Source organism: Calliphora vicina, chromosome 1 (genome assembly GCF_958450345.1).
Source record: "Calliphora vicina chromosome 1, idCalVici1.1, whole genome shotgun sequence".
Taxonomy (NCBI): domain Eukaryota; kingdom Metazoa; phylum Arthropoda; class Insecta; order Diptera; family Calliphoridae; genus Calliphora; species Calliphora vicina.
In genome coordinates this window covers 51,573,926-51,600,970 of record NC_088780.1, presented here as the reverse complement: position 1 = coordinate 51,600,970, position 27,045 = coordinate 51,573,926, and the positions used below count along the sequence as shown (strand labels likewise).

At 32.2% G+C, this 27,045-nt stretch overlaps 5 protein-coding genes across 6 annotated transcripts; 1 reads left to right on the top strand and 4 right to left on the bottom strand.

Moving 5' to 3' along the window:
• Nucleotides 1-367: 367 nt before the first annotated feature.
• Prat (Phosphoribosylamidotransferase) lies at nucleotides 368-2,771 on the bottom strand. Its single transcript, XM_065512917.1, has 2 exons — nucleotides 2,503-2,771; nucleotides 368-2,440 (listed from the first exon to the last, which is right to left on the bottom strand). The coding sequence occupies exon 2, from the start codon at nucleotides 2,402-2,404 to the stop codon at nucleotides 698-700; it is 1,707 nt and encodes a 568-aa protein (XP_065368989.1). The 5' UTR covers nucleotides 2,405-2,440; nucleotides 2,503-2,771; the 3' UTR covers nucleotides 368-697.
• A 501-nt stretch (nucleotides 2,772-3,272) lies between these two features.
• Nucleotides 3,273-9,143, bottom strand: LOC135964147 (uncharacterized). The gene is made up of 3 exons (XM_065516244.1): nucleotides 8,188-9,143; nucleotides 4,092-8,029; nucleotides 3,273-3,301 (listed from the first exon to the last, which is right to left on the bottom strand). Exons 1-3 carry the CDS (start codon nucleotides 9,141-9,143, stop codon nucleotides 3,273-3,275), a joined length of 4,923 nt encoding a protein of 1,640 aa, XP_065372316.1.
• Nucleotides 9,144-12,229: 3,086 nt separating this feature from the next.
• Rfk (Riboflavin kinase) lies at nucleotides 12,230-19,279 on the bottom strand. The gene is made up of 4 exons (XM_065512905.1): nucleotides 19,133-19,279; nucleotides 18,720-19,051; nucleotides 18,496-18,647; nucleotides 12,230-12,737 (listed from the first exon to the last, which is right to left on the bottom strand). Exons 1-4 carry the CDS (start codon nucleotides 19,144-19,146, stop codon nucleotides 12,465-12,467), a joined length of 771 nt encoding a protein of 256 aa, XP_065368977.1. The 5' UTR covers nucleotides 19,147-19,279; the 3' UTR covers nucleotides 12,230-12,464.
• Nucleotides 19,280-19,731: 452 nt separating this feature from the next.
• Med (Smad/Smad4 homolog Medea) lies at nucleotides 19,732-24,835 on the top strand. 2 transcript variants are annotated; one of them, XM_065512888.1, is made up of 9 exons: nucleotides 19,733-20,586; nucleotides 20,672-20,937; nucleotides 21,912-22,263; nucleotides 22,383-22,658; nucleotides 22,818-23,354; nucleotides 23,424-23,667; nucleotides 23,729-23,897; nucleotides 23,968-24,094; nucleotides 24,151-24,835. In XM_065512888.1, the coding sequence occupies exons 1-9, from the start codon at nucleotides 20,460-20,462 to the stop codon at nucleotides 24,360-24,362; spliced, it is 2,310 nt and encodes a 769-aa protein (XP_065368960.1). In that variant the 5' UTR covers nucleotides 19,733-20,459; the 3' UTR covers nucleotides 24,363-24,835. The 2 variants fall into 2 exon arrangements, with proteins under 2 accessions (XP_065368967.1, XP_065368960.1); XM_065512895.1 differs by lacking the exon at nucleotides 22,383-22,658 and having other exon boundaries at nucleotides 19,732-20,586.
• A 1,143-nt stretch (nucleotides 24,836-25,978) lies between these two features.
• On the bottom strand, nucleotides 25,979-26,693 carry Mnat9 (microtubule-associated Nat9). Its single transcript, XM_065498514.1, has one exon. The coding sequence runs from the start codon at nucleotides 26,639-26,641 to the stop codon at nucleotides 26,048-26,050; it is 594 nt and encodes a 197-aa protein (XP_065354586.1). The 5' UTR covers nucleotides 26,642-26,693; the 3' UTR covers nucleotides 25,979-26,047.
• Between the last annotated feature and the right edge of the window lie 352 nt (nucleotides 26,694-27,045).

The following is a 27,045-nucleotide window of genomic DNA, read 5'->3' as shown; positions in this document are numbered from 1 at the left end:
GAAAGAAAAAAACTATTATTTAAAGAGTTAAAAAATTTAATTATAATACGGTGAGTTGTTTAGTATTTGTTTTAGTTTTATATATTTGTTTGATATGTTTTGTATTTTAAAGAACAGAGTTGTAAATATTTCGTGAGTTTTCTATAAAATTTTTCAAAATATAATGTGTATATTAACAAATAGGCACAATATGTTATATGTTAATTTAAATATAAAATATAGTATTAATAAAGAAAATTGTAATAAGAACTTTTACGCAATTTTAAAACATACATATATGTATATACATAAAGATTTAAAACTTTATATTCAATACAAAGTTATAAACCAATATACATTTTTTGTTTGAATTAAATTTTAAGGCAGCTTTTTTGTTTGTAGTTGAGGTATATATTATACATTATTTTTAGTATTAAATGTTAAAGTTAAATGCCATTATTAAAAATTAAAAAAGGATTGTTGAGAAATTGATTAAACATTAGTAGTAAATTTACGCAGATGGTAAAAAGATTTCAAATATTTCTAACAATTGTTTAATTAGAGATGTTTATTATTTTTATTCAAAAGCATTTTATTTACCATTTGCTTTTAGGAAGCCCCGAACTACATTTAAGAAAGAAAAAAAACATTAAAATATAAAATGTAATTTCTTACAATCACTATCTGGATGGCGCTTTTTTTACCGTAATTGTTAGCTTTACCAACTCAATTCGTCGGGCAAACCACCGGGATATTCTCCTGTCAAACAAGCAGTACAATGACTACTCTTGCTGGGATCAATGGGTTGACGATTTAGATTTACCGCTGTCACCAAACCTTTAACGGACAAATACTCCAAACTGTCGGCTCCCACTTTACGTGCCAGTTGTACGTTATTCATTTGGTTGGCTATCAATTCCTCATGTGTGGGAATATTAATGCCCATATAACAGGGATACTGTAAGGGAGGACTGGCCACACGCACATGCACCTCAACCGCACCGGCATCACGTAAAAGTTTAATAATAGGACCAATTGTATTACCACGCACTATGGAATCATCGACCAAAACCAAGCGTTTTCCAGCAACATTTTCCGAAAGAGCACCAAATTTCTTGGCTACACCTAATTGTCGCAGACGGTTTGAAGGTTGAATAAAAGTACGTCCCACATAACGGTTCTTGCACAAAACTTCAGCAAATTCCAAACCAGACTCTTTGGCGAAACCATGAGCTGCGGCTGTGCCCGACTCGGGAACAGAACTAACAATATCAGCTATTATGGGTGCTTCTCTAGCCAATTGTCTGCCACATTGCATTCGCACCGAATACACCATTTGTCCTTCAAAGATGGAATCGCCACGGGCAAAATAAACATATTCAAATATACAGAAGGCCATTTTCTTGAAGTCTGGTCTCTCAACAATATCTACGCTGCGATAACCATTGCGGGTTATTTCAATAATCTCACCCGGCTCAACTTCACGTACATAGCGGGCGCCTATGGATAGGAAACCGCAGGATTCACTCGATACCACCCAACCCTCGGCAGCAGCATCTTCGACTTTAGTGGTGCCCGAGTTGAGGGGAACAATTTTGCCCAAACACAGAGGACGATTGCCAAAAACATCGCGCACCGCATAGATTTTATCTTTGATCATAATGACCAACGAGTAGGAAAGATGTGCCAATTGCATAAAGTGACGTATACGTGCTGGCCAATTGGGTCCATCTTCTTCGGATATACCCTCAGGGCAGCAGCAAAGACTCTGGGCAATCAATTCACTGTCACTGTGTGTGGACAAACCGACACCGCGACCCAAGACTTCACGTCTCAACGACTCACTGTTGACCAATTCACCATTGTGGGCCAAAGCCATGGCACCATGGGCTGTGTGCACCACAAAAGGTTGGCAATTGACCACCTCCGAGGCAGCCGATGTTGAGTAACGGGTGTGACCAATACCCAAGTTGCCCTTTAGCTTTTTCATTGAATCTTCATTGAACAGAGTGCTGATCATACCCATGCCCTTGTGCATATTGAAGCTTTTCGAACATTTTCCTTCGCTGGTGACAATGCCAGCGGATTCTTGACCGCGATGTTGCAAGGCCACCAAACCCAGACATATCACGTGTGCGATTTCAATTTGTGTAGGCCAATCACCACAAGCAATGGCTCCAAAAACCCCACACTCATGTGTTAGACCGGTTACCTCTTTACCGCACTCCGCCAAAGGCTGTTGTAATTGTTTCTCGCTTGTCTCTACTGCTGGTAACATGCTGCTCTCAGTACTCGCACTATCAGCAGCATTTGTTTTACAGCAATTATCAGTTGTAGTTGTTGTTGAACAACATGCTTCCCCAACTACTACTTCCAAATCACTTTCATTGGCTCTACAGGTGTTTGTATCAACGAATCCCTCCATGTGTTTTTCAGTAAATATTTAATTTGTTCGTTATTTCTTAAATTAAAAGAAATTGTTTATTTAAATTTCGTCCAAAATTTGACTCTATAATAACAAACCTTAAATTTACGCAATTTCCAGTATAGTTTATATATTTTCCGTCTTATTTTTTGCTTATTTAACAATTTATTATAAATTTCGCAAAACTATACTACGCAGCCAATAACCCAAAACACACCAGACACCCAACTACTAAACACTCACTAAACTCACACTAAAAATATGTATTTTAAACGCTCGCACGCGCATTCTTACTACACTAATACAACTACACACTACACATGTAGTAAAAAGTAGTAAACGAAATAAAATTTTTTATTAATATTTTTTTTTTAATTTTTTAAATATGTATAAAAAAATAATTATTACATTTAATTTAAACAATTAAATAATTGGTTACTACAAAAATTGTTTATTATATTTAATATTTATTTAAAATGTTCCACTTTAATTTTTAAAGTTTTTTACTCCGTTTTTTTTTTTATTACATTACTTTGCAACACTGTTTTCCCTTGATAACTAGCAAAACTCCAATTAAAGGGTTGTCTCTTTTAATTGGTGTATATTTCCAAATATTCTCTTCTCTGTTAAAATAATCTGTTGTTAGGTGCTCTTGTTGTTGCCCTTGACTTTATTTGTTAATCTAAAAATAGTTTTCTTCTTTTCTTTTTTGTCAAAAAAGTCTATTACTTTTCTAGTAATACATATTTTGTTGTTATACATATATTTCGTTTTTTATTTTTATTATAATTCCAAGTGCTTACATAAATAATTTATGTTGTGTGCATTTGGTTGTGTTGTTTTCGTATAAATTTAAATTGCTGTAATATCAAGATTTCATTATGGCAATGATGTAAACTAAATATGTATAGTGTTACCAATCTTAATTATTTACATTAACGGTTTTTGACGTAAGTATTACATACAGTGCCGGTCAAAATAATAGCACCACAGAACATTAAAGAAATTCATATGAGATATGTAAATTTTTATTTCTTTAGTGATTTTGATTAAATATAATATACAATCGTTAATTGATCTCCATTTCTTCTAATAGTAACTGTGTGAACATAAATATCGAAAATGTTTTTGAAAAATAAAAAACTTGTGCACAAATTATTTTTAGTTGCTCTTTATTGTTTCACGATTATTTTAACAATGATTCAAATTGTAGATGTTAAAAGTGTTTAAGTTATGTATGTTAAAAGGAATGCAAAGAATGCAATACCGTTAGATTTTATGTATTTACTTAAGACTATGGTTAGCATAAAAAAACAAGTGTAAGCAAATGTAGGTACAAAAGGGATGCGACAAGAGCGACAAAGAATTTAAAATAATGAATTCATTAAAGGGAAATATAATTATTTAATTTTACAAATACTATGTGTTTAATATGTTTTGACCGAACATACTGCCCCCATTGAAAGGCACTTTCAATTAGCATCGGTAGGTAGAGGTGCAATTTTGTGAATGGACCGCCGGAGAACCCCTTTTGATGTCTTCAGGTCCACAACTCGTACTTTTCCATCACGACCTGGGATAGCTTTAATTACTCGAGCTAGGAGCCAATGCTGAGGTGGAATATTGTCTTCGTGAACGATAACAAGTGCGCCTTCTTTCACGTTTTCGCAAGCTTTGAGCCACTTACTTCTTTGTTGCAAATTTAATACGTAGTCACGAACCCATAGTATCCAAAACTGCTGTTTGAGATACGTAACTAGTTGCCATCGCTTTAGGTAGTTTATATTTTTGTAACCGTCTAGATTTTCGTCAGGTAGCGCCATCAAAGAAGAGCCAATTAACATGTGGGCAGGTGTTAGTGCTTCACCGTCATTTGGATCATCAGATCTCGGTACCAATGGCCGAGAATTTAAAATGGCTTCTACTTCGACAAGGATCGTTTGGAATTCCTCGTATGTTAAGTTGGCTTGAGACATGTTCTTGACGAGTATTGTTTTTGTCGATTTGACGGCGGACTCCCACAGGCCACCAAAGTGGGGAGAACGAGGAGGAATGAACGAAAATTTAAATCCTGTGATTGTACTGTAGTGCATTAGTTCCTTGATATTAGAATCATCGAAAAAGCGTTGTTTTAAATCTTGAAGTTTAGAGCTGGCACCAACAAAGTTTGTTGCGTTGTCACAATACAGCCTCTGGGGGATACCACGTCGACCGATAAACCTTTTGAGACATAAAAGAAATGTATTAGTTGAAAGGTCCGAAACTAATTCAACATGAATGGCTTTAGAAGAGAAGCAAACAAAAATAGCGACATAAGTTTTATATGGAGCTTTTCCTCTAATGCGATAAGAGGTGTAGAATGGACCACAAAAGTCTACACCCGAGACGAGAAATGGTCTTTGTGCCTTAAAACGATCCGCAGGAAGATTACCCATTAACTGTTGCAATAATCTAGGATTGTATTTGAAACAGTGGACACAATTTCGAACCACTTTTCTTACGACTTCTCTGGCGTTTATTACCCAAACTTGCTGACGAAGAATTCCTATTAATGCCTTTGGTCCAGCATGTAGGTGTTTTCGATGAAGATATTCAATGTAAATGTTTGTAAATCGATGATCCTTTGGTAAAAGCGCAGGGAATTTTGTTTCATACGACAATGGTGCATTTGCTAGCCGACCTCCTACTCGAAGAATGACTAAAGTTGAGTTGCAGCACTGTAATTTGTCTAGAAATGGGGCCAGCTTTTGAAAACAGGGTTTCAAGCTTTCTCCATTGTTGAGCGAAGTAATTTCCTCTTTAAATGTTAATTGTTGAATATTGTAAATGATTCTATAAAATGCTGATTGTAGCTCTTCTGAGGTTACAAAGGAGTTTCTCTTTTGTTTGTCAAAAACACGATGAATGTAGATAATGATACGAAGAAGACGAAGATACGATGAGTGGCGAGAAATTAAATTATCAATAATTGATTCGACGACGACAGTAGTTTTGAGGACAGTTTTCCTTATTTCATTTTGCGGTAATTCTACCTTTTCAGTATTGCCCTTTGGCCAATTTGTTTCAGGTTCTGAAAGAAATTTTGGACCAGTAAACCAAATTGTATCAATAAGATCATTTGCAAGGCAGCCTCTAGAGACTATATCTGCCGGGTTTTGTTTTGAAGGCACATACTTCCATTTAATATTATGTGTTAAATTCTGTATTTCCGATACTCGATTTGCAACAAAACAAACGTAAGACGACGAATGATTGGAAAGCCAACTTAGGACTATTTTCGAGTCTGACCAAAAGAAAATACGATAAGTGAAGCGATTAAATTTAGACTTGATTTTATCCCAGGTTTTACTGAGCAATAAGGCGGCGCAAAGTTCTAAACGGGGCAAGGATTGGTGAATAACTGGTGCTACCCTTGATTTGGCTATGAGTAAAATTGATTTAAAATCGTTAGCATGAGCTACTCGTATATAGATACAACAACCATATGCCAGTTGAGAGGCATCAGCGAAGCCATGGATATCAAACTTTATTTGTGGAGACGTGCCTACAAATCTTGGTATTTCGATTTTATTGATGTATGGAAGACCTTGCTCAATTTGTTTCCAACGATTTGATAAATGTGTGTTAAGTGGTGCGTCCCAGTCTAAGTTTTGCTTCCACATTTCTTGAATTAAAATCTTGCAACTGATTACGATAGGACTTAGAAAGCCAAGAATATCAAAAATTTTCGCTACTGCTGACAAAACCGATCTTTTTGTTGGAACTTCGATAACTGACATATTAAAACGAAAACAAAAAACGTCATCATTGGGCCTCCATGAAGTACCAAGTGCCTTGGTAATATATTCTTCATTTGTTTTTAAATGCCTTTCTCCGATGCAAGAGGCGATATTTGGACAATTTGAGTTCCATTTCGACAATTGTAGACCAGCTTTTTGTAAAATTTCTACGATTTCACATTTTTTGCGTGAAAGATCCGAAAAATTGTCTGCCCCCGTGAGCAGATCATCGACGTATAGATCCTGCTTGAGGGTTTTAGAACCAACAGAAAAATGATTTTTGTAAAAATCAGCTATGAAAAACAGACTTCGAACTGCAAGAAAAGGAGCAGCTGATGTACCATAGGTCACGGTGTTTAGCTGATATAACAAGATTGGATCATGTACATTTTTTCTCCATAAGATCAACTGGAAGTTACGATCTCTTTCGTCTATTAAAAATTGTCTATACATTTTACAAATGTCAGCTGATAGAGCTAGTTTATTTAACCGAAACGATAAGATTGTTATTATGAGTTCCTGTTGGATTGTTGGACCAACCATTAGAGCCTCATTCAATGAAATATTGGTAGATGTGCGACATGAGGCATCAAAGACTACTCGTAGCTTTGTTGTCGTGCTCTGAGGGCGTAATACAGGATGGTGAGGTATAACGTAATGCGAAGAATTTAGACAACTAAAGCTAACGGGTGACATATGACCAAGTCGTATGTACTCATCCATGAAATCAATATACATTTGTCGTAAATTTTCGTCCTTTGAGAGTCGTTTTTCTAAATATAAAAGTCGTTTACGGGCTATTTCAAATGAACTACCCAGCTGTTTAATACAAGGTTTAAATGGTAAACATACCTGAACTTTTCCATCAGCATCAAATTTAGTGTTCTTAACGAAGTGGTCTTCACACTGTTGTTCTTCTTCTGTGAGGACAGGTGAACGTTGATTGAATTCTTCAATTTCCCAAAAAGCTTTTAGTAATGAGTTCAGATCCTCACCTTTTGTAATTACATTACATGATAACGCACGTTCTGAACGTTGAGAATCTACGCTGCCACCAATGATCCACCCAAGGGATGTGTTTATGAGATTAGGTAGTCCAGCTCCGAGTGAAATTTTGCCATCGAGGAGCAACTCAAAAAAAATCTCAGAGCTAAATAACATGTCAATACGCTGAGGTATGTGGAATTGTGGGTCTGCTAATTCCAGGCCATTGGGGATGTTCCAATTTGTTGTATTTATTTTTTCTGCTGGGTGTTGAGATGAAATCGATTTTGTTACCAGAAAACATGTTGTCCACTCAAAATCGGAGACTCTTGATCTAATTGTAGCTGTAACTATAGATTTTAATTGGGTACGGATATCCGATACGCCAGAAATTTCTTGAGTCGATTTAGTTTGCTTTAGACGAAGACGATTTACAGATTCTTGAGTTATAAGGTTGACTTCTGAACAGGAGTCCACGAGGGCACGAAGAGGTTGTAGACTGCCGAATGAGTCTTTAACGAAAACAATAGCTGTTGGAAGCAAATTTATACGGCACGAAGTTGTAAGAAATGACGAAAATTTTGTAAGATGAGTAGAGGCTGGATTGGCCTGTGTTGGTAACACTGATTGTTGCGACAAAGACGATGATGGTCGAAAAGACGAATAATGTGGTTGCTGAGATGATGAATTTGAAGTGGAGTTATGCTGAAGCTGCGAGTTTGAATTAGATTGGTTTTGATTTGAAGAAGTGTTTGAATTAGTTGTTGATTGAAAATCTGGATTGTGTAAAGTTGTGTGGTGCGATATCCGACAAGTGCGACAACGGGATTTAGATGGGCATTGAGAAATGAAATGGCCTTTCCTAAGGCAATTTATACAAAGTTTTATGGACTTAACAGCATCGAAACGACGAGCAATCGGTAGGTAGAACAGCTTCCTATATAATGATCTTTAGACTGGCAGTATTCACAAAATGTAGTTGAAACAACGAACGACGACCCTGTACGTTTGGGAATTTGCCTTGATTTATTGTCATGAGGTTGAAATGAGTCCACTTCCGCATTTCGGCTTTCCAAATATTGACAACGATGAGTTAGAATTGAGAAACACTGTTGCCATGATGGTAGAGATTTAAAATCCTGTTTTTCATCATAAACTTTTTTGGACTCTCCATCAATCTTGGACAAAACAATATGTATGATAATGGCATTCATTACATCTAACTCAGAACCCAAAGAGAGCAACGAACTGCGAAGGGCTGAAACATTATCAAGAATTGAGCGTAGCGAACTAGCGCTTGGTTTGGTCATAGGAGTTATCGAAAACAATGAATTGATGTGATCGATAAATATTAATGATTTATTATCGTATCGTTCTACTAAGCTATCTACAGCTTTTTGGTAGTTTGACTCAACGACTTGAAACGGTTCAATAACCGCCAATGCTTGACCAGATAAGCAGTTAAGTAGGTAGTTGAATTTGTCTATAGTAACAATGCTTGATTCGTTGTGAACTAATGTGTTGAAAGTACTTATAAATCTTGAAAACTCCGCATATTTTCCATCGAATTTGGGTAACTTGATTTGAGGCAATCGATTATGATGCGAAATCAATGGTTGAGTTGCATTCAAAAAACTTTGTTCGATATCACAAGAACCACGTTTATTATTCATAAAACTTACCAAAGGAGCCTTGGCAGATATAAAAAGTTCTTCAATATCCGATCGATTGGTATCAGATTCATCCAGTTTTTCAATTTGTGCTTGAATGTGACTTATTTGCTTGAAATAGGATTCGAGAATTTGCAGTCGGCATTCAAGAATGGTGTAATCTGATGTACTTCCATCTTTTTCGATTTTGGTTTTCATTTGCGTAATATTTCGTTTCATTGTTGTTCGTTGTTGCTTTAAAGAAGAAAGCGTGCTAACTCCAGAATCAGTTTTATCGCTGTTCATGTTGTCTTTATCAGTACTCATGTTGAGCTAAAGTTGATACAAATTGTGTTAAAGTTGATTAGAGTGTTAATGTTGACACAAAATTAATAAAAGTTCAAAAGAATTTCAGTAGTACTATGCGTTGTGCAAATGTGCCTATCGTTACTTAAAAGGGCCAACACTATTCATAAGTGCCAACACTATTTGAATTCTCCAACACAATGTACGCTTGTGTGTGTGTGCAATGTAAAGACAAAAATATATTAAGAGCGTAGACGGTGTAAATGATTTTATTTGTTTCACTTACTTGTTCGAAATATTTAAGAGTACTCTGCGAAGAGAAATCGATGTTGTTGTTGTTAAAAGATGATGTTTTATTGTATGTACAGAAGAGGACGGTGGCTAACAAATGCGATGAATACGATGATGATGTTGTTGGTGATGATAATTATGTTGTACGAAAAACTGCTGCTTGCTGGGAACTACACAATCGACGATAATGATGATGATAAATATTCTTTCTTGAAGAAATGCAAAAACGACGACGATGATAATAATCACGATAATGTTTATGATTTAAGTTTAGTTTGTATGAATTAAAACAAACAATATTTTATTTAGTTTAATATAGAAATGGTTATGATTGTTTAATTTATTGTTTAGTTTTTTTTTTTTTTAAATTGTTTTATTTTCTTTAAACCACGATAGAACCACTATATTTTTATTTTATTTTGTCCTGTCACGGTCGCCAATTTTATGTGTGAACATAAATATCGAAAATGTTTTTGAAAAATAAAAAACTTGTGCACAAATTATTTTTAGTTGCTCTTTATTGTTTCACGATTATTTTAACAATGATTCAAATTGTAGATGTTAAAAGTGTTTAAGTTATGTATGTTAAAAGGAATGCAAAGAATGCAATACCGTTAGATTTTATGTATTTACTTAAGACTATGGTTAGCATAAAAAAACAAGTGTAAGCAAATGTAGGTACAAAAGGGATGCGACAAGAGCGACAAAGAATTTAAAATAATGAATTCATTAAAGGGAAATATAATTATTTAATTTTACAAATACTATGTGTTTAATATGTTTTGACCGAACAGTAACCCTTTCTCTACCATACCAAAATAATAGCAGCATCGTAAGAAATTATGGAAAAATATAGAATATGTAAAAAATAAATTTTATGTTGCGAAACCAAAACATTTCGCCTTTACTCTTATTACTGTTCTAAAATTAAGATGTTATATTGTCTACGATGGTCAAAAGTGACGACTAGAGTGTCGCAGTTATTCGCTGACCATTACGAGAACAAAATTTTAATTATTTAAATCCATGACAAGTTCCACCAATAACAATAAAACATACTCTATCAATGGTAAAATGTCTAAAGTCTCATTACCATTCTTCAACATAGAAGTAGCAAACCACTTTTTGGTCAAATAAATTTAAAAATTACCATCAACAATTTACGATAAGATGAATAAACAATAATTGTATAAGTGAGAATTTATTTTCTACTGAGTGTACCTTATATTGTTGTGTCATGATATAAAATAATCTAATTTCTGTCGACTTCGTGTGACTATTTTTTACAGGCCGTAAAAATATGTATGTTGTCAAAGATGGTAGCTATTATACAGTAAGGGACAAAATTATTAATATTAACAAATATGCCAGATATTTTCATTTTATTTGCTTTTATTTAAACTTTTTCATCTATATCAATTTAATAACAACTACAGAACTTAAAAATAAGAAAACTTAAAAAAATCTGTGTCAATAATGTTTATACAGATATTAATTTAGTGTTCCAAATGTGAAAAAATATGACCGCGGTTGGAGAATTCGTCATCTTTTGGATCCTAATATTTGGTGTGTGCTCCATGTGCATTTTTTTTCTGCCTTAACTCTCTTTGGCATACTTTTTACAAGATTTGTTAGCATTTCCCGATCAATTACTTCCTAAGGTTTAATGGCACGCTCCCAGAGTTCATCTAAGGCCTTAGATAGGGTTTTATCAGCAAAAAATTGTCTTTTCAAAACGGACCAAAGGTGTTCTATAGGGTTCAAATCCGGCGACTGGGAACCATTTTTTTTGTGATTTTAGCAGTATGATTAGGATCGTTGTACTGCATAAAGGTGTCATATTGTCCTGGATCTAAACCGAATATGTCTAGACTGGGAATGTATGAGTCTTCGAGAATAGTTATGTATTCCATGGCACACATGTTTCCTCTGATTCGGCGAAGAATTCCAAGCTTAATTCGATTCGAAAGGAATCGTTTCGAATTACAATGTATTTAGCATACAATTTCGAACATTTTCGTTTTCGGATTGAATTGCGGATTGAAATCTTATGAAACAATCAATTTTAAAATTTTTTTTACTAAGTAAAAAATATTCAATAAACACACATAAATACGTACTTTTTTAATTTTGTTTTAAACAAAACGTACTTTTTTAACAACAGGTTCTTTTTCCGATATAAAAGTGGTTTTATAACAAACTTCCTTGACATTTAATGTGGTGACTTATGGCAGTTATGGCAGATGTATCTATTGATAAGTAAGAAACTTGTTGCTATTCTCAGGTTCATGCAGTTTTGTTAAGGGGGCGATATAAATATAACTCAATTTCCCAAAAATTGTAATTGGTCAAGAAAGTACCTTTTATTCTGCGGCTCCTCGTATGTATGTATATTTAATTTCACTATATTAATTACATTCATATCGTTCCCTCAATAAAACAATAGTGTATAAGCATATACACCATTATAGGAATCTACATACATAACTGATTCTATATGTGGTCAAAACTTGGTGAAATTTTACTTCCACAAAGTGGGTCAAAAGATCAATTGAAATATTACTTTTGCTCAGATGTCTACTAACACAAAATTTTTAAACTCAATTATTTCGAAATGGCAAAAAAAAACTATTGTTTTATTAAGGGGACGATATATGTATGTATTTGAAATTTGATAACGTAATTCAGGTCACCGTTTTTGGCCCTTGCGAAAATGCGAAATTTCGCACAATCATAACAATCATACGTGTTTGCCATGACATGTTTACTTACCAAATTACGATTACCATTTAATTAAACATTCAAATAAAAATTGATTTAGTTTTGTCAAAATATAAATCCATTGACAATTTTTATGTTTCACATGTATGTATATATGTATGTATACAGCTAAGTTCACTAGAAATTGAATAATTTAATAAAAACATAGGGATAAACGAGTTCTTAAGTACTAAAAACAGAGTTAAATAAAGTAAATTTAAACCAATTGTAATTTATGAGGTAAGATTATTTAAAATAGACCTAAAAAAAAACTACGAACATAAAATTTTTCTATGTACTATTATTACTTTTACTACTTGTATTCTTTGTATGACTGTCATTCGTCTGGCGACTATTTTCAAGGAAAAACTGATGACTTTGTAATTGTTTATATATCTCATTAGATTCGAGTACATCTTCGGCATGTGCTATGTCATTCTTAATGCAGGCCACTAAATCATCCAGGGATTTAAAATTTTGTTCTGGCCTTAAGTAACCAACAATGCCAACTTTAAGTAAACAGCCATATAAGTCACGATTGAATTCATGTAAAATGTGTGTTTCCTGAAATAAAAATGGGAGTTTTTATTGATATTTTACAGAATTATTATGTTAGTTATTGTTGATTCTTATTTACAATTTAATACAAATAATACCCAAGAATCTATTACTATCTATTAATTAAAGTTCTGCGGTTATTGAACTCAATTAAATTTTCTTTAACAATGAGTTAAGTAAATAATGTATCCTCTCCAGACCTGAACATTAACCGACTTTTTATGTATTTTTTCTACCTTCTGATGTACAATACTCGTCCGTTTTCTTATAAAATTTTTTATTGGAAGTAGTAAAAAATGGTGGTGTATATTTTAGGTTTGAATGATCCTAAAACTTGAAATAAAGTAAGGTACTGGAAAACTATTGAATAATATTTTGTTAAATATGTACTCAATATCATTAAAGGTATTTATAGACGGCAATACTGAGTATTAATATTTGTCATAAACTCAAGTATCATAATACAATTTCATCGTCTAAACAAAATTTGTATTAGATTTTCAAAAATAAATTTTTTTTTGAAAAACTTTTTATTTTCATATGTATCGGGTATGTATTTATAAAAACAAATAAGGCAAATAAAAATGTCAAGAAAATATAAAATAAAATTTTCAGAAAAATATCAATCAGCAAAGAAATAAAATATTTGTAATAATATCGTGTAAACAATAAATGTTTTTTCGAAACGATTTTTTGAAATACCGACTGATTTCAATAATATTTTAAATTTGAAAAGTGTTAATACTCAGTATTGCCGTCTATAAATACCTTAAGTAATTGCTCAACTAACTACATATCTTCAGATTGCATAAAAATAGTTGCTATATTTGTTTCCTTTTTTTTCAATTAAAGAAGTGGCCACTTAAAATCGATACGCACTGTAATCATAACAACGCCACCTGTTATCAAAATGGAAAAGGATTTACATATGTTTTAAATAACAAATCTACCGTTATTCTACAATGAATTGCAAGTCATTATGTTTAGTTTTAAAAAGTATAACCACAATGGAAAAAGACTAGAGATAAAATTGTGAACAAATATCTAGAAAATCCGACTTTGTCGGGTTAAATATGAATACGTAAAATTGGACAAAAATATTAATTTGGCAGGCAATCCGCAGCTGCGGTTTGAAGAGTCAAGCTTTTCAGAAATGTTTTTAAAGAATTTTCAGAATTATACATATATAAAAAGAGAGTTTGGAAAAGCGATTTATAAGACATCACACATCTGATACAAAGTTTTAGCCAAGTTGTCATTACTCAAATAAAACTATGAAGTAGTATAATGAGAATAATATTGATGTTATACCAAAACACATCCATTAAAAAAATTGCCCAAATCTTCGGCCAATCCAGATATATTGGGCAATTGTTAAACTTTAAGTGAAAACGAGTGCAGGTACAGTAAATAACCAGATTTTGATGAGAACAAAGTGGAATAAATATGCTGGAATAACGGTAGAAGTGGGAAGAAAAGTTGTGCCGCTATTAATGGGAAACATAAAAAGAAAATCCAGAAAATTTATTCGCAAAAAACCTACAGTTAAATTTTTTTAAAGCTTAATAAATTATCTTTAATTTCATATATAAAATGTTAACATACGTTGTTTCATTTAAAAGTTATGCTCGCTTTAATCCGTACCGGTTTTAAGTGGCCACTTCTTTAAGGATCATTTTTTAAGTTTTAGTTATTTTTAGTTTTAGTTTTACTATTATTCATTATTTAATTGCAAAAATATTGTATGAATCGTATATGGTATTATTTAAATAATGAATGAAATGAATAAAAAAAATATTTTTATAAACTTCACCATGAGTGAAAGGTCAAAGTATAAAAAATAGTACAATTCTTAGACAACGGTACCTAACTCTAAATATGTGTTATTAACAAAATTACACATGTGTTGATACTAGGGCTTGGGTACGGGAATTCACTAGATTTCCCGTAAAATTGTCGGGAATTCCTGGGAAATTTTAATTAAAAATACTTTTAAAAACATACATATGTACTTGTAAAAAGAAATTTGTTCAAATAAACAAAAATGTGTAGAGGTTTTCTTTTTATAAAAAAATGTATTTTTATTTTATTAAATATTTTTAAAAAAAAAAATTTAACAGAAATTCAAAAGTAATTTGATTAGAAAAAATAATATTAAATGTTTAAAGTAGAAGTGCTATATTAGTGTATAAGTGCTACACTACAAATGAAATCCCAAAAATGGCAAAATATGCTAAAAAACAAAAACTAGGCGAATTAATTTACAGGTAGCCCCAATTCTACAACAAATTTGACTATGCAAAAAACAACATGCATTTTGTTTTTGTAAAAATATTTCCTAACTGTCAACAGCTAAAAAAAATATCTAACTGCAAAAATCAAAAACAGGAGAGAAAATAAATAAAGACGTAAAATTTATTTTCATGGAGTACAACGAATTCGGGTTCACAAATATTTGTCCCATTGTAGGTCCGACTTACTATGACTTTATATACAGTGCCGAACTTAAGTATTGGCACAGGATGCTCATTGTACTTTAATGTCGATTTAAAGGCAATATTGTTGACATTTTTAATAAAAAAATATATTTATCAGATAGATTGATGAATTTCCTACAAAATACCACCAACTTTATTTCAACAATTTTGCAATATTATTTACTAATAATAAAAAGACGAAAAATTCCCCAATTCCGTCGAACAAAACTATTGGCACACTTAACCAGATTCTTAAAATTTTATCAATCTATCCAGTTTTTGTTCATAGAAAATGTCATTTTATCTTCTTTTATTTAACAGTTTTCGTTTCTAAAACTGTTAATGTCAATTTGTAAAAAATTTGCACAATAATTATCAATTTTGCTGAAAATAGCTAACAAATAAAGGAAACAACAGAATCTGAGCGCAAAATCATTTTTCACTTGCACAATCAAGGAAAATCGTATGCTGAGATTATAGAGTAGACTATAGTTGTCGTATTGCTAGACGTAAACCATTTATTTCATCTGTGAACCAAAAGAAGTGTTTAGAATATGCCGTTTAGGAATTTACGTAAGCCACATGATTTTTAGCACCAAGTGCTACTCTCTGATGAAAGCAAAATTAATAATTTTCGCTCTGATGGCCGTCAAATGGTATGGAGAAAACCCAATAAAGAGCTGGAAAAACAAAATATTGCTTCAACAGTAAAACATGGTGCTGGAGAGGTAATTGTGTGGGGTTGTATGTCCGCTGCAGGGGTTGGAGAGCTGGTGTTCATTGACGAAATAATGGAAAAAGTGAAATATGTGGATACACCTCAGAAAAAGTGCAGAAAAGTTAATTTTACCATTTTCTTTCACTTTTCAAAATAACAATGACCCCAAAAATTCGGCCTTCGGCTTTCATACAATATTTCGCATGCCACACCCTCCATAATCTCCGGATCTCAATCCAATAGAGCCTCTGTGGGAAGAGCTAGATAAGCGAGTGAAAAAGGAATTAGTTGAAGAATGGCAAAGTATTGGGTCAGATGTCACAAACAAGTTGGTGGATTCATGCCTAAGATATTCGAGGCAGTTATAAAGTAAAAATCACTTGCAACTATATACTAAATTTTGCAATGTTGCTTCCTAAATCAAATGTTTTTTTAGCTTTTAATGAAGTGTGCCCATAATTTTGTCCATTGAAATGAAGTATTTTTTATGTTGTTTTGTTATTAATAAATAGTGGTATTAAATTGTTGAAATGAAGTTGGTTATATTTTATAGGAAATTCAACAGTCTATCTGGTAAATATATTTTTTTATTAAAAATCTCTACAATACTGCCTCTAAATAGACCTTAAAGTACAATGAGCATCCTGTGCCAATACTTAAGTTCGGCACTGTAAGTCATTGCAAAGGTCATTGAAATATCTATCATTAGATATCCATATTGTCTATACTAATGACTCAGTAATCCAGATATAGATCAAAAATAGGTTAAAACCCGATTTTCTCGATTTAAATAGCAACCAAACCGGGTATGTAGCGGATATATTAGTGTATGAATCATGTATGGACATAACTTATTTCGGGGCTCGAGAAGGGGCTGATCAATTGTGACCCCTTAATGGGTCACAATTGATCAGCCCAATTATGAATAAAAAATAGTTTTTTTCCCTTTTCCCATTTTTCCTATTCAAATTCAATGGGAAAAACTCCCGGAGAATTTTTTATTCATAGTTGGGCTGTATATAATCTGGATCGTTATAAATAGTAAATTTTGGCGTAGACGAATATAGTAATCTTATTTCTTTTTATCTTAATAGTTTTCAAGAATATTTAAATTTTAATAAATCTAATGCTTTCCATGAAATTTGTTAAAGAATTTTTTGATAACTTTATTCCCATTGCGTCTATAGATAATTTAATTTGTTTCTAAAAAACTTGGAAGTTTTATTTTTAAATTTACGAGTATAAGACATATATGTACATATATATGTCTTATATGTATGTATATCTCACAAAAGTCAAGGTTAAATATTATCAAAAATTAATCCAAAAATATAATATTTAATCATATCATCAAAAGGAAATAGTTTAAATCATAAAAGATAATGAAATTGTTCATTATTTTAAAAGTTATGCTTTTAATTATTTTAAATTAATATGAAAAAAGCCTTACCCACATTAACACGAAGTCTGGTTATGTGTTAACTAGTAATTAATCGACAGTATATCTATTAATTTTTGTAAAAAAAATAATTATGAGCCGATCTTGAAGATTTAAAACGGATTCGTTTTGATTTGCACCCAATCGAATGTTTTGATTGTATACATAGATTTTTTCGATACTAGCAACAGAAAATATGTTGACACAGACAAATTACGACATAAATAATCGATTTTCTGTCACGTCAACCCAAAATTTTTAAGCCACAATAGAACAATTCGATCATTTAGACTAAATCATTTGATTAGCAATAAATTCTGTCATCACAAGCAAACTATTTTCTCTGTGTGAAAAAAAAAACAGAAACATGTTTTTTAAACCAGGAAAATTAACTTTTCTAGTAGTTCCACTTAATAAAACTTTAAGTTCTTAAATTAATTAATAAGATGCTTAAAATTAAAACTTTTAAGTATAATCATATTTAAAGAATACATTGTGCTTGGAAAAGTTCTCTTTCGAAACGAATTACGCAATTTTTCAAGATTTAACTTAATACTAATTAAATTTTTATGATCATAAAGGAAATATAAGGATGATTAACATTACAAATTATATCGATATTCATATTTAGAGAAAATAAAGACAATAATACTGGATTAAATTTGTTTTTATAGGTACATTCGGATTTAAAAAAAGTTCTCTTTCGAAACGAATTAAAAATATTTCCAGATTTAAACTAGTTAATATGAATATTGAATTTTATCGATTGTTTGAAAAATGTTTAGCCATCTGTGCGTTTGTCATTGTGCCATGTAAAATTAAATGTACCAACAACAAATATTTAAGAAAATTAACAATATCAGTCAATTGTTTTCACGCTTTTAATTGATAAGATTGGCATCACGGCATAGTTACATATGTACATATAAACAACTAATCAGGGAAAGGGGGAAAGAAAGTAAAGCAACCGTTAAGTGATTGTATCTATTAAATTAAAAAAAGATTCATCAATAAATTTTTAAGTGACATGTTGAGTATTCAGTTACGACAAACTGCCAAGTCATTTAATTAAGCACTTTGTGTTTAAATAATATGTACATATGTATACGTAATACATATTTTGTTACTTACTATACTTTTTTCCTTATTGTCGTAAAAAGGATTCCAGCCGATGCTCATGACCATTTTGTACACAGGTCCATTGTCAACGTTGGCCCAGCCAAAGTAAACTCCGGGCTTAAAACATTCCGGTAAAGATTTCACTACCTCCAAGGGATAATTAGCTGAAAACCATTTAAATACATAATGCATAAATTAAAATTATGTCTAATTAGCATAAAAATTATACAACTTACCTGTTGGTATGCCCAACTCTTTGGAACCGCGACCAAATCCGGAAACAATTTCACCGCTAGCAAAAAATGGCAAATAATTTAACATTTTCATTGAGACACAAGATAACTGTGACGACACGCGTCGGCTGATGATGCAAAAATTTGTGTTAACTAATGTTATCGCTTGCAAATTGTAATCAAAAGTCCAAGTAGTTCTATGACAAAATCTACGTTGTTGGGTTTGATAATGATACCCAACTGATATTGTTGGCTTTATAGGAGAGCGTGCTAAATTGTTGTGTACGTTATTAAATAAGGCATACGATAAACTAACTCGACGAACGCTTTGTAAACTATATTAAACAAAAAGATACATAGTTACAGCGCACAAAACTTAATAAAATAAATTTGATATCAATTTGCCAAACCTATACCTTTTAGCAAACATCTATAGACATTTAATTGAAATCAAATTTGATTAAACTATGTTTCAGATAACTTTTTCTGAATAATTTTTTAAATTGTATTAAATTTGTTGGTGTCTATATAAATAGTTTTCAAAGTTTATTTTTATTGGTTCATTTATGACGTCACAACTGTCAAAAACATATGTTTGTCTAATCCAGTGTTGTATAACACCACAAAAGCAAGAAACACAGTGCTGACAACTTAACAACACTAAACCAAAAAATTCTTGCTGAATATCTTAATGAGAATAATAAGTTTAAAAGGAAAAGTAAAGAAGAAAAATCAAAGAAAATTACTTGCTAACGGAGCTGCTTGTTACAATAAATAGTGCAAAATTATTTTAAATATGCAAGTTTAATTAAATAAAAATAAATTTATTGAAGCTTTTCCTTAGTGCTATACATGAAGCATAAAGTTTATCTGTTTTTTGCAATAAAATAAAGAAAAAAAGTGTTTTTTTATTAAACCTGTTAGGAGGAAGAGGTGAAAAGAAATTTATTCCAATTGGAATTTTTTATACCATACATATATGAAGAAGACCCTAAGAATTTTCAGGAAATTGTGAAATAGTTTAAAAATATTTAACAAAATGTGAAAAATTGGGCATAAAATTTCAGGAAAATTGTTTGAAAATGCAAGAAATTGCCACAAGCTGCGTTAATTTGTGCATAAAAATAGATTTTTGCGATTGTGTAAAACAAAGAAAATCCTATCAAAGTATAAGTGCGAAAAAGAGCGGCATATAATAATTTGTGTATGTGTAAAAAGTTTTTTCCATTTCTTTCTATGCTTCAGCTTCTTGATTAATCTTCGTTTATTTTGTTTGTGATTTTTTTTAATACTAAACAAATAATAACAACAACAGTATCAGCAGCAATAACAACAAAACATAAATAAAACGGAAAATCAAGAAAAATCCCATTGTAAAGAGAAATTAAAAACAACAAATTGTAAAATTCCTTTTTTTGTTTGTTTGAAACTGGCATCAACAAACTTGTGAAATTGTGTATTTAATTGGCTGTGTGTGTGTGAATTTGAGAAACGTGTAGAGGGGTTTTGACAAGTTTTTGTTTTGTTCTGTTATTCGCGTGTTTAATTTTGTATTTATAACAATTGCTGAAAAAAGACTTGTAAAGAAATTAGAGTAAACATTGTATTATTTTTGTTAAAAGAGCTTAAAAAAACAAGTTCACTTTGTGGGCAGCGACGGGCTACAGTTATTGTGACGGCGACAATACAAACGCCGGCAAAGTGGATAGCCGTGGTGGCCTAGGGCCCCAGGACTACGCAGGCATGGTGGGATTGCCTGGTAGTGGTGCTGGTGGCGTTACAAATGGTGGCCCAGGCGTAGGAGTGTCTCCCGTAGGTCCAGCTGGTGTGGGACCAGGGCATATGTATGCCGGTGTGGGTCCTCAAGATAGTAAGTCGAATTTTTTTTATCAACAATACAAGCAATTGCAATGTTTTCTTTTACTACTACATACTACAATTTTTGTTTATTTTAGTTCGTGATATTGTACAAATGCCTCCGCCACCTCCTTCTAATGCCCCCACTTCAGCAGATGCTTGTCTTAGTATTGTCCATTCGTTGATGTGTCATCGTCAGGGCGGTGAAAGCGAAGGATTTGCCAAGCGTGCCATTGAGTCATTGGTAAAAAAGCTAAAAGAAAAACGCGACGAATTAGATTCTCTTATCACTGCCATTACCACAAATGGGGCCCATCCCAGTAAATGCGTAACCATACAACGTACATTGGACGGACGTCTACAGGTAAGCAGTAGTGACTCAATCAATCATTCAGGGTATTTCCGTTTGTAGTATGTACATATTTTGATATTTATTTTCTTTTTCTTATCATCTGGGTAAAATATAATAATAATACGAGTATATCTTTCAGCACGATCGTTTAGTCTAGACGAATTCTAAAAAAAATGTTTATATTTTTTATTTACAATTACCGTTTTATGTTTTGCCGGTAGCGTACACATAATCCATGCATAAATGATATCTATTCGATGCTGTACAAACGTTTTACTAAAAAATTTGTTTTATTGGAAACATCATACATTCTTCATTATTTTTCCATTAATTCATTTGTTTGTTTATGAACAATAATACATATTTATACATGTGTTTGCTTATGCTGATCACGTACTGATTGCATTCATTGACGCGTATGTAATGCCTGCTTATGGGCACATTAGATTTCAACTTCCTTTTATGCATTTAATTGTGTTTATGATATACATTTTAAAATTCATATGGGCATTTCCACAAAAAGGTTCACACCGAAAATTAAAATGTTATAACCTAAGTTATGAAAATGAAGAATTAATACAAAAAACATTAAAAGATTAAAGGATAAATAATATTTCGATAAGCGCAATCGAATTTGGCAAAAAAAAAGCGAATCCTATTGTATAAGGTAGTAAAGTTGCGGGATAGAAAGAAAAATCTTGCTAAAGAAAAATAGAAGTTTGAGCCTCATACCTGTAAAAATATTTTTAAACAGATTTTTTTTTCATAAAATTCGGCACAACCCTTTACTTGTTATTTAATTAAATGTTCAAATAAAAATGTAAAAATGCGTTATTCAAAGATTTTAAAACAAAAATCATTTTGAATAAAACATAGAGTGAACAAAATTAAATTTACCTCTACATTGTCTTTATTTAATTTACCTTTGACCTCTAAATAAATAAAAAAATAACATTTTTTAAACCATTATTCCTTTAAAATTTTAGGTTGCTGGTCGTAAGGGCTTTCCCCATGTTATTTATGCTCGCATATGGCGTTGGCCGGATTTGCATAAAAATGAATTGAAACATGTTAAATATTGTGCATTCGCTTTTGATCTCAAATGTGATTCAGTTTGTGTTAATCCTTATCATTATGAACGTGTTGTATCGCCGGGCATTGATTTATCTGGTCTTAGTTTACAATCGGGACCCAGTCGTCTCGTAAAAGATGAATACTCAGCTGGACCACTGGTGGGTGGCATGGATATTGATGGCAATGATATTGGCACCATACAGCATCATCCCTCACAAATGGTGGGACCACCCGGTGGTGGCTATGGTTATCCACAGGGACCAGGTACGAAAATCTTTTGCAAAAAATATTGTTTGCTTTTACTTTATGATTTTTTTTTATATTTTTGTTTTGTTGAATTTTCTTTTGGTTTCGTTTATGTTGTTTTTATAATGATGATTTAGTTACTGATCCAAATCACATGAATGCCGCTGCTATGTACGCTGCTGCTGCTGTGGCGGGTCGTACGATACCAAAAATTGAACCAAATGAAGGCGGTGGAGCACGCAATTCGTGGATGGTGCCTCCACCGCCACGACTTCAGCCATCACAGGCTTTACAGCAGCCTCCGCAGCAATCACAGCCACCTGGACCCCAACAGCAACAAAACCCATCTCAACAACAACAGCAGCAGCAGCAGCAACAACAACATACTGCACAAACACAACAACATTCGCTTTGTAAGGCAGATTTCAGTTTTAATTTTTTTTTAAATTTACATTTTATTTTTCGTTTCACACCAATTATTTTGCCATTTAAAATTATTTGTCTCACTTTAACTCTGTTATAAGAATTATATGCTTACTTACTCAAATTACCATTAATTTTATTTGAAACAGTGAGTCATGCCATGCAAATGGCTGGACCCATGAATCCAGGTCCCGTGATGGCACCACCACAACCTCAGAATCCTCAAGGAAATGGTCATGGTGGTCCACCACATGGCCATGGTCAAGCGAATTCTCCCAACGATCCTACTGGTCTAGGAATGCAACAGCCTCAACAGCCTGGCCCTCAAAATGGGCCACCGAATGGTGGACAACAGGATGGCTACTACAATTCACCCACAACATCACAAATACCCAATGTAGCAGAAGCCAAATTTAATGCTGCTCTCAACAGTGGCGGAGGCCAGCAGCCCATCTCCCCTCATATGCAACAAAACGGTTACGTCTCAGGACAACCGCCCGGCCAACCAAATTATGGCCAACAAGTGACTGGAAATAGTGCTCAAAATTCTAATCAGCCTAATGCCCCGGGAGGAGTGCCAGGAAATAACACACCAGCCGCTGGTACTTGGACAGGATCAAGTACTTTAACATACACACAGGCCATGCAACCGCCAGATCCCAGAACGTTACTACCAGGAGGCTACTGTATGAGATTGTCGCTTTTTTGGATTTAATTTTGTATAAATAATCATTTATTTTCTTTTATTTTGCTAGGGAACAATATAAATGTTATGCCCCCTCAAGAACCACCACGTTTATTGTCACGACAACCTCCTCCTGAATATTGGTGTTCCATTGCTTATTTCGAATTGGACACTCAAGTGGGTGAAACCTTTAAAGTACCCTCAGCCAAACCAAATGTTAAAGTTGATGGTTATGTGGATCCCTCTGGTGATAGTCGCTTTTGTTTGGGTGCTCTTAGCAATGTACATCGTCAAGAACAATCGGAAAGGGCAAGGTAATTGAAAAACAAATAATAAAATAACGTTTGTTAATTATATTTAAAATTTTTAATTTAGATTACATATTGGCAAGGGTGTCCAATTAGATTTACGTGGCGAAGGTGACGTTTGGTTACGTTGCCTTAGCGATAATTCTGTATTTGTACAAAGTTACTATTTAGATCGTGAGGCTGGTCGTACGCCTGGTGATGCTGTACATAAAATTTATCCCGCTGCTTGCATTAAGGTGATTATTGGAAAAACAAATTAAATATTTATGTTGTCTTTGATTAATAATAATATATTCATTATATTAGGTATTTGATTTGCGACAATGTCATCAGCAAATGCACTCCCTAGCCAGTAATGCTCAGGCAGCAGCTGCCGCCCAAGCAGCCGCTGTCGCTGGCCTACCAAGTTCGCAATTGGGAGCACCGCCAAGAAGTAAGCACATACATTTAAGTTTAAATACAAATTATTGAAATATTTTTAATTTTTAGACATTTCTGCGGCCGCTGGCATTGGAGTCGATGATTTAAGGCGTTTGTGTATTTTACGTTTAAGTTTTGTTAAAGGTTGGGGACCTGATTACCCACGACAATCGATCAAAGAAACACCTTGTTGGATTGAGGTACATTTGCATCGTGCTCTACAATTATTGGATGAAGTTTTGCATGCAATGCCTATAGACGGTCCACGTGCTCTTGCTTAGAATTTAAGTAATAAAACATAAACTAAATCTAAAGTCTAGTAACAAAAAACAAAAGAGATTCTCCTTTTCGAATGTAGTTGGGGAAACCCCCACTAACTTGAAATTTGAAAGGAAAACATTTGCAATTCTTTATAAACGAAAAAAAAATAGTTTCAGTTTTTTTAATTACATACGTACATACTTAGAAACATAACACATACATACATGCAAACATAACATAATATATTATACATATATTTTTTAATTAATTATTGTTTAATTTAAGTTTATTATTATTTTTAAAATAATGCCTTTGATTAATGCTTTAAAAAAGTGTAAACTTAAACAAAAAAAAAAGTTTAAATTTATAATTTAAAAAAAAAACAAACAAAAAACCCAAATATGATTCTATTTTATTTTTTATTGAAATAAAAGAAAAAAAGACAACAATACACAAGTTGCTATTAAACAAATTTTGTAAAAATTTTAAAAAATTTTGTATACATGTTTTTTATTTAACTTTCATTAAATATTATTTAATTTTTGTTAGAAAAACTACTTAACGAATTTTAAACATAAATTTACTGTTTATTTCTATTTTTCAATTGGATTTGAACCAAATACAAGTATTTGAATATTATTAAATTAGCATTTATTTCATAGAAGTGGGAAGGAAAAAACATAGGTGGATTACACATTATAATGAAGTATTTTGTTGAAACCCAATTTTAGCAGAACAAAAATGTTGGATGAAGAAAAAATTTGGGAAAAAAAAAATTCGGGCTAAAAAATATTTTACCCTCTTTTAACTCATTGTCAATTTCTATGGCGGTAAATACGTTGTTGGAAAGGTCTTTGAATTATCTATCATTTTATATCCATATTGTCTATATTAATAACTTTGTACCAGATATATGTACATTAAAAATATGTTTCAGACAGAAAGACGGACATGTCTATCTCAACACCGCTTTCTATAATGATCCAGAATATATATTATATCGTAAATGAAAAATGTAGACATTACAAACGGAATGACCAATCATGGTGAAGGGTATACAAATATTTACCTTTTCGTAAATTCAACTCTGTATTCCAAAAACATGATAAATATTGCAAATCCTCAGATTTATCATATTATTCTTAATTTGTTCTTAAATAGCGAATCACAAAGTTTTGAAAGCCGTACGGTTTTATTAATGTTTCGATATTTCGGATCAATTTGTTTTAAAAGTAAAAACGGCATAATTACCGCATTCGATACCGAGTAAAATTTATCGTAATTTTCTTATTTGATTCGAGCAAGAAATATAGTACATTTTATCATAATTTCGATATCGAAATAATTTTTCGGAACGATAGCTCATTCGATTACAAATGCGGTAATTTGGCCACAGCACGTGCGGTTTAATTGAAATTGTAACGTCTTCGAACAATTATTGGAATATCACTGTAAACTTTACAGTGTAAAGCCACAATTATTAGAAATTGCGCCCTAAAAGTGGAAAAATAAAATGTTCGAATTTGTATGCCAAGTACATTGTAATTTGAAAGTTTTCGCTTTTGAATCGAATTACATTGGAACGCCCTTGATTTAGAAAAAACAGTAATTTGAATTTTGTGTTATAAATCGTTATTATTTAATAACATGTATGTATTTATTTTTTGTCAAAAGTATAAATAAAATTACATTATTATGTATAGTTTTAATAATCTTCTATTTCTAATTTAACTTGTTCATCTAGCCATTGTATCCACTCCGATGTTACCAATCTCTCTAGGGTTATTTCCCGAAAAACTTCTACTCTTCGCACTTCATTAAATTTCATCTTTTCAAACATTTTAATAGATTTCTCATTGTCCATGCCAATTTTCGCCTCAAATTTATCGATTGCCAAATTTTGTTGAGCATATTTCATCATTAACAGCATAGACTCCCAACCATAACCTTTTCCTCGTACATTCGATTCAGCTATCATTATTTCTGTTTCGGCCACTTTTTCGTTTGTGTCTGGATCAATAGTTAAAAACAGATTGGTATCACCTACCAAAGATTCAATTTCATTGTCTGTTTTATTATAGTTGTCGCGACAGAGTATAAGAAAAGTACATTTGTCTTCATCTTCACGCCACGAACGTTGCATTTCATATTCTTCTTGGAGTGTCAAGGGTTCAGAAGCGGTCAACTCTTGCAATTCTTGCGATTGCATCCAGGTGTGGTATTTAGGTACATGTTTGGCTTCGTACGGTACGAGGATTACACGTTTTCCCAGGATTTTGATTTTTTCATTCAATCTCATGGTGTATATGATGGTAAGTTATTGTTGTTAAAATAAATGTAAACAAAACGGTACAGCTGTTCATTCAGCTGTTGAATATTTCAATTAATGGCTTATATATCTAAGTTTGTTTGGAGTATTTAAAAAACCAATTCATATTCTGTGTACATACTACATTAAATTTCTAATAAATATTCAACAAATAAATTTATTTCTAAATTATTTACTAGAAAAAAATTATTTATTAGAACAAAAATATGGATATGGCAACCTTTTTTAATTTGTTTAGGCCTGCACTGAACATACTTCAAGTATTAGTGTGGCACATTAGTTAAATTTTAAATAGCAGCTTTTATTTAATTTCAGTATTATAATAGAACAATGTTATTTTAATAACTTTCTATATAGAATTGTTATTATTATTG

What these genes read in the sequence shown, in the direction of transcription:
- LOC135964147 (XM_065516244.1), bottom strand. Translation starts at nt 9,143, where the DNA reads ATGAGTACTGATAAAGACAACATGAACAGCGATAAAACTGATTCTGGA. An exon ending in CCTCATGACAATAAATCAAG is followed by an intron (nt 8,030 to 8,187) that starts GCAAATTCCCAA and finishes AAATTGCCTTAG; the next exon opens with GAAAGGCCATTTCATTTCTC. An exon ending in ATTAAATTTGCAACAAAGAA is followed by an intron (nt 3,302 to 4,091) that starts GTAAGTGGCTCA and finishes ATACATATTTAG; the next exon opens with TTTACATCATTGCCATAATG.
- Prat (XM_065512917.1), bottom strand. Translation starts at nt 2,404, where the DNA reads ATGGAGGGATTCGTTGATACAAACACCTGTAGAGCCAATGAAAGTGAT.
- Rfk (XM_065512905.1), bottom strand. An exon ending in AGAGTTGGGCATACCAACAG is followed by an intron (nt 18,648 to 18,719) that starts GTAAGTTGTATA and finishes AATGGTTTTCAG; the next exon opens with CTAATTATCCCTTGGAGGTA. An exon ending in ACAATAAGGAAAAAAGTATA is followed by an intron (nt 12,738 to 18,495) that starts GTAAGTAACAAA and finishes TTTTTATTTCAG; the next exon opens with GAAACACACATTTTACATGA.
- Mnat9 (XM_065498514.1), bottom strand. Translation starts at nt 26,641, where the DNA reads ATGAGATTGAATGAAAAAATCAAAATCCTGGGAAAACGTGTAATCCTC.
- Med (XM_065512888.1), top strand. Translation starts at nt 20,460, where the DNA reads ATGGTGGGATTGCCTGGTAGTGGTGCTGGTGGCGTTACAAATGGTGGC. An exon ending in GTTACTACCAGGAGGCTACT is followed by an intron (nt 23,355 to 23,423) that starts GTATGAGATTGT and finishes TTATTTTGCTAG; the next exon opens with GGAACAATATAAATGTTATG. An exon ending in GAACAATCGGAAAGGGCAAG is followed by an intron (nt 23,668 to 23,728) that starts GTAATTGAAAAA and finishes TTTTTAATTTAG; the next exon opens with ATTACATATTGGCAAGGGTG.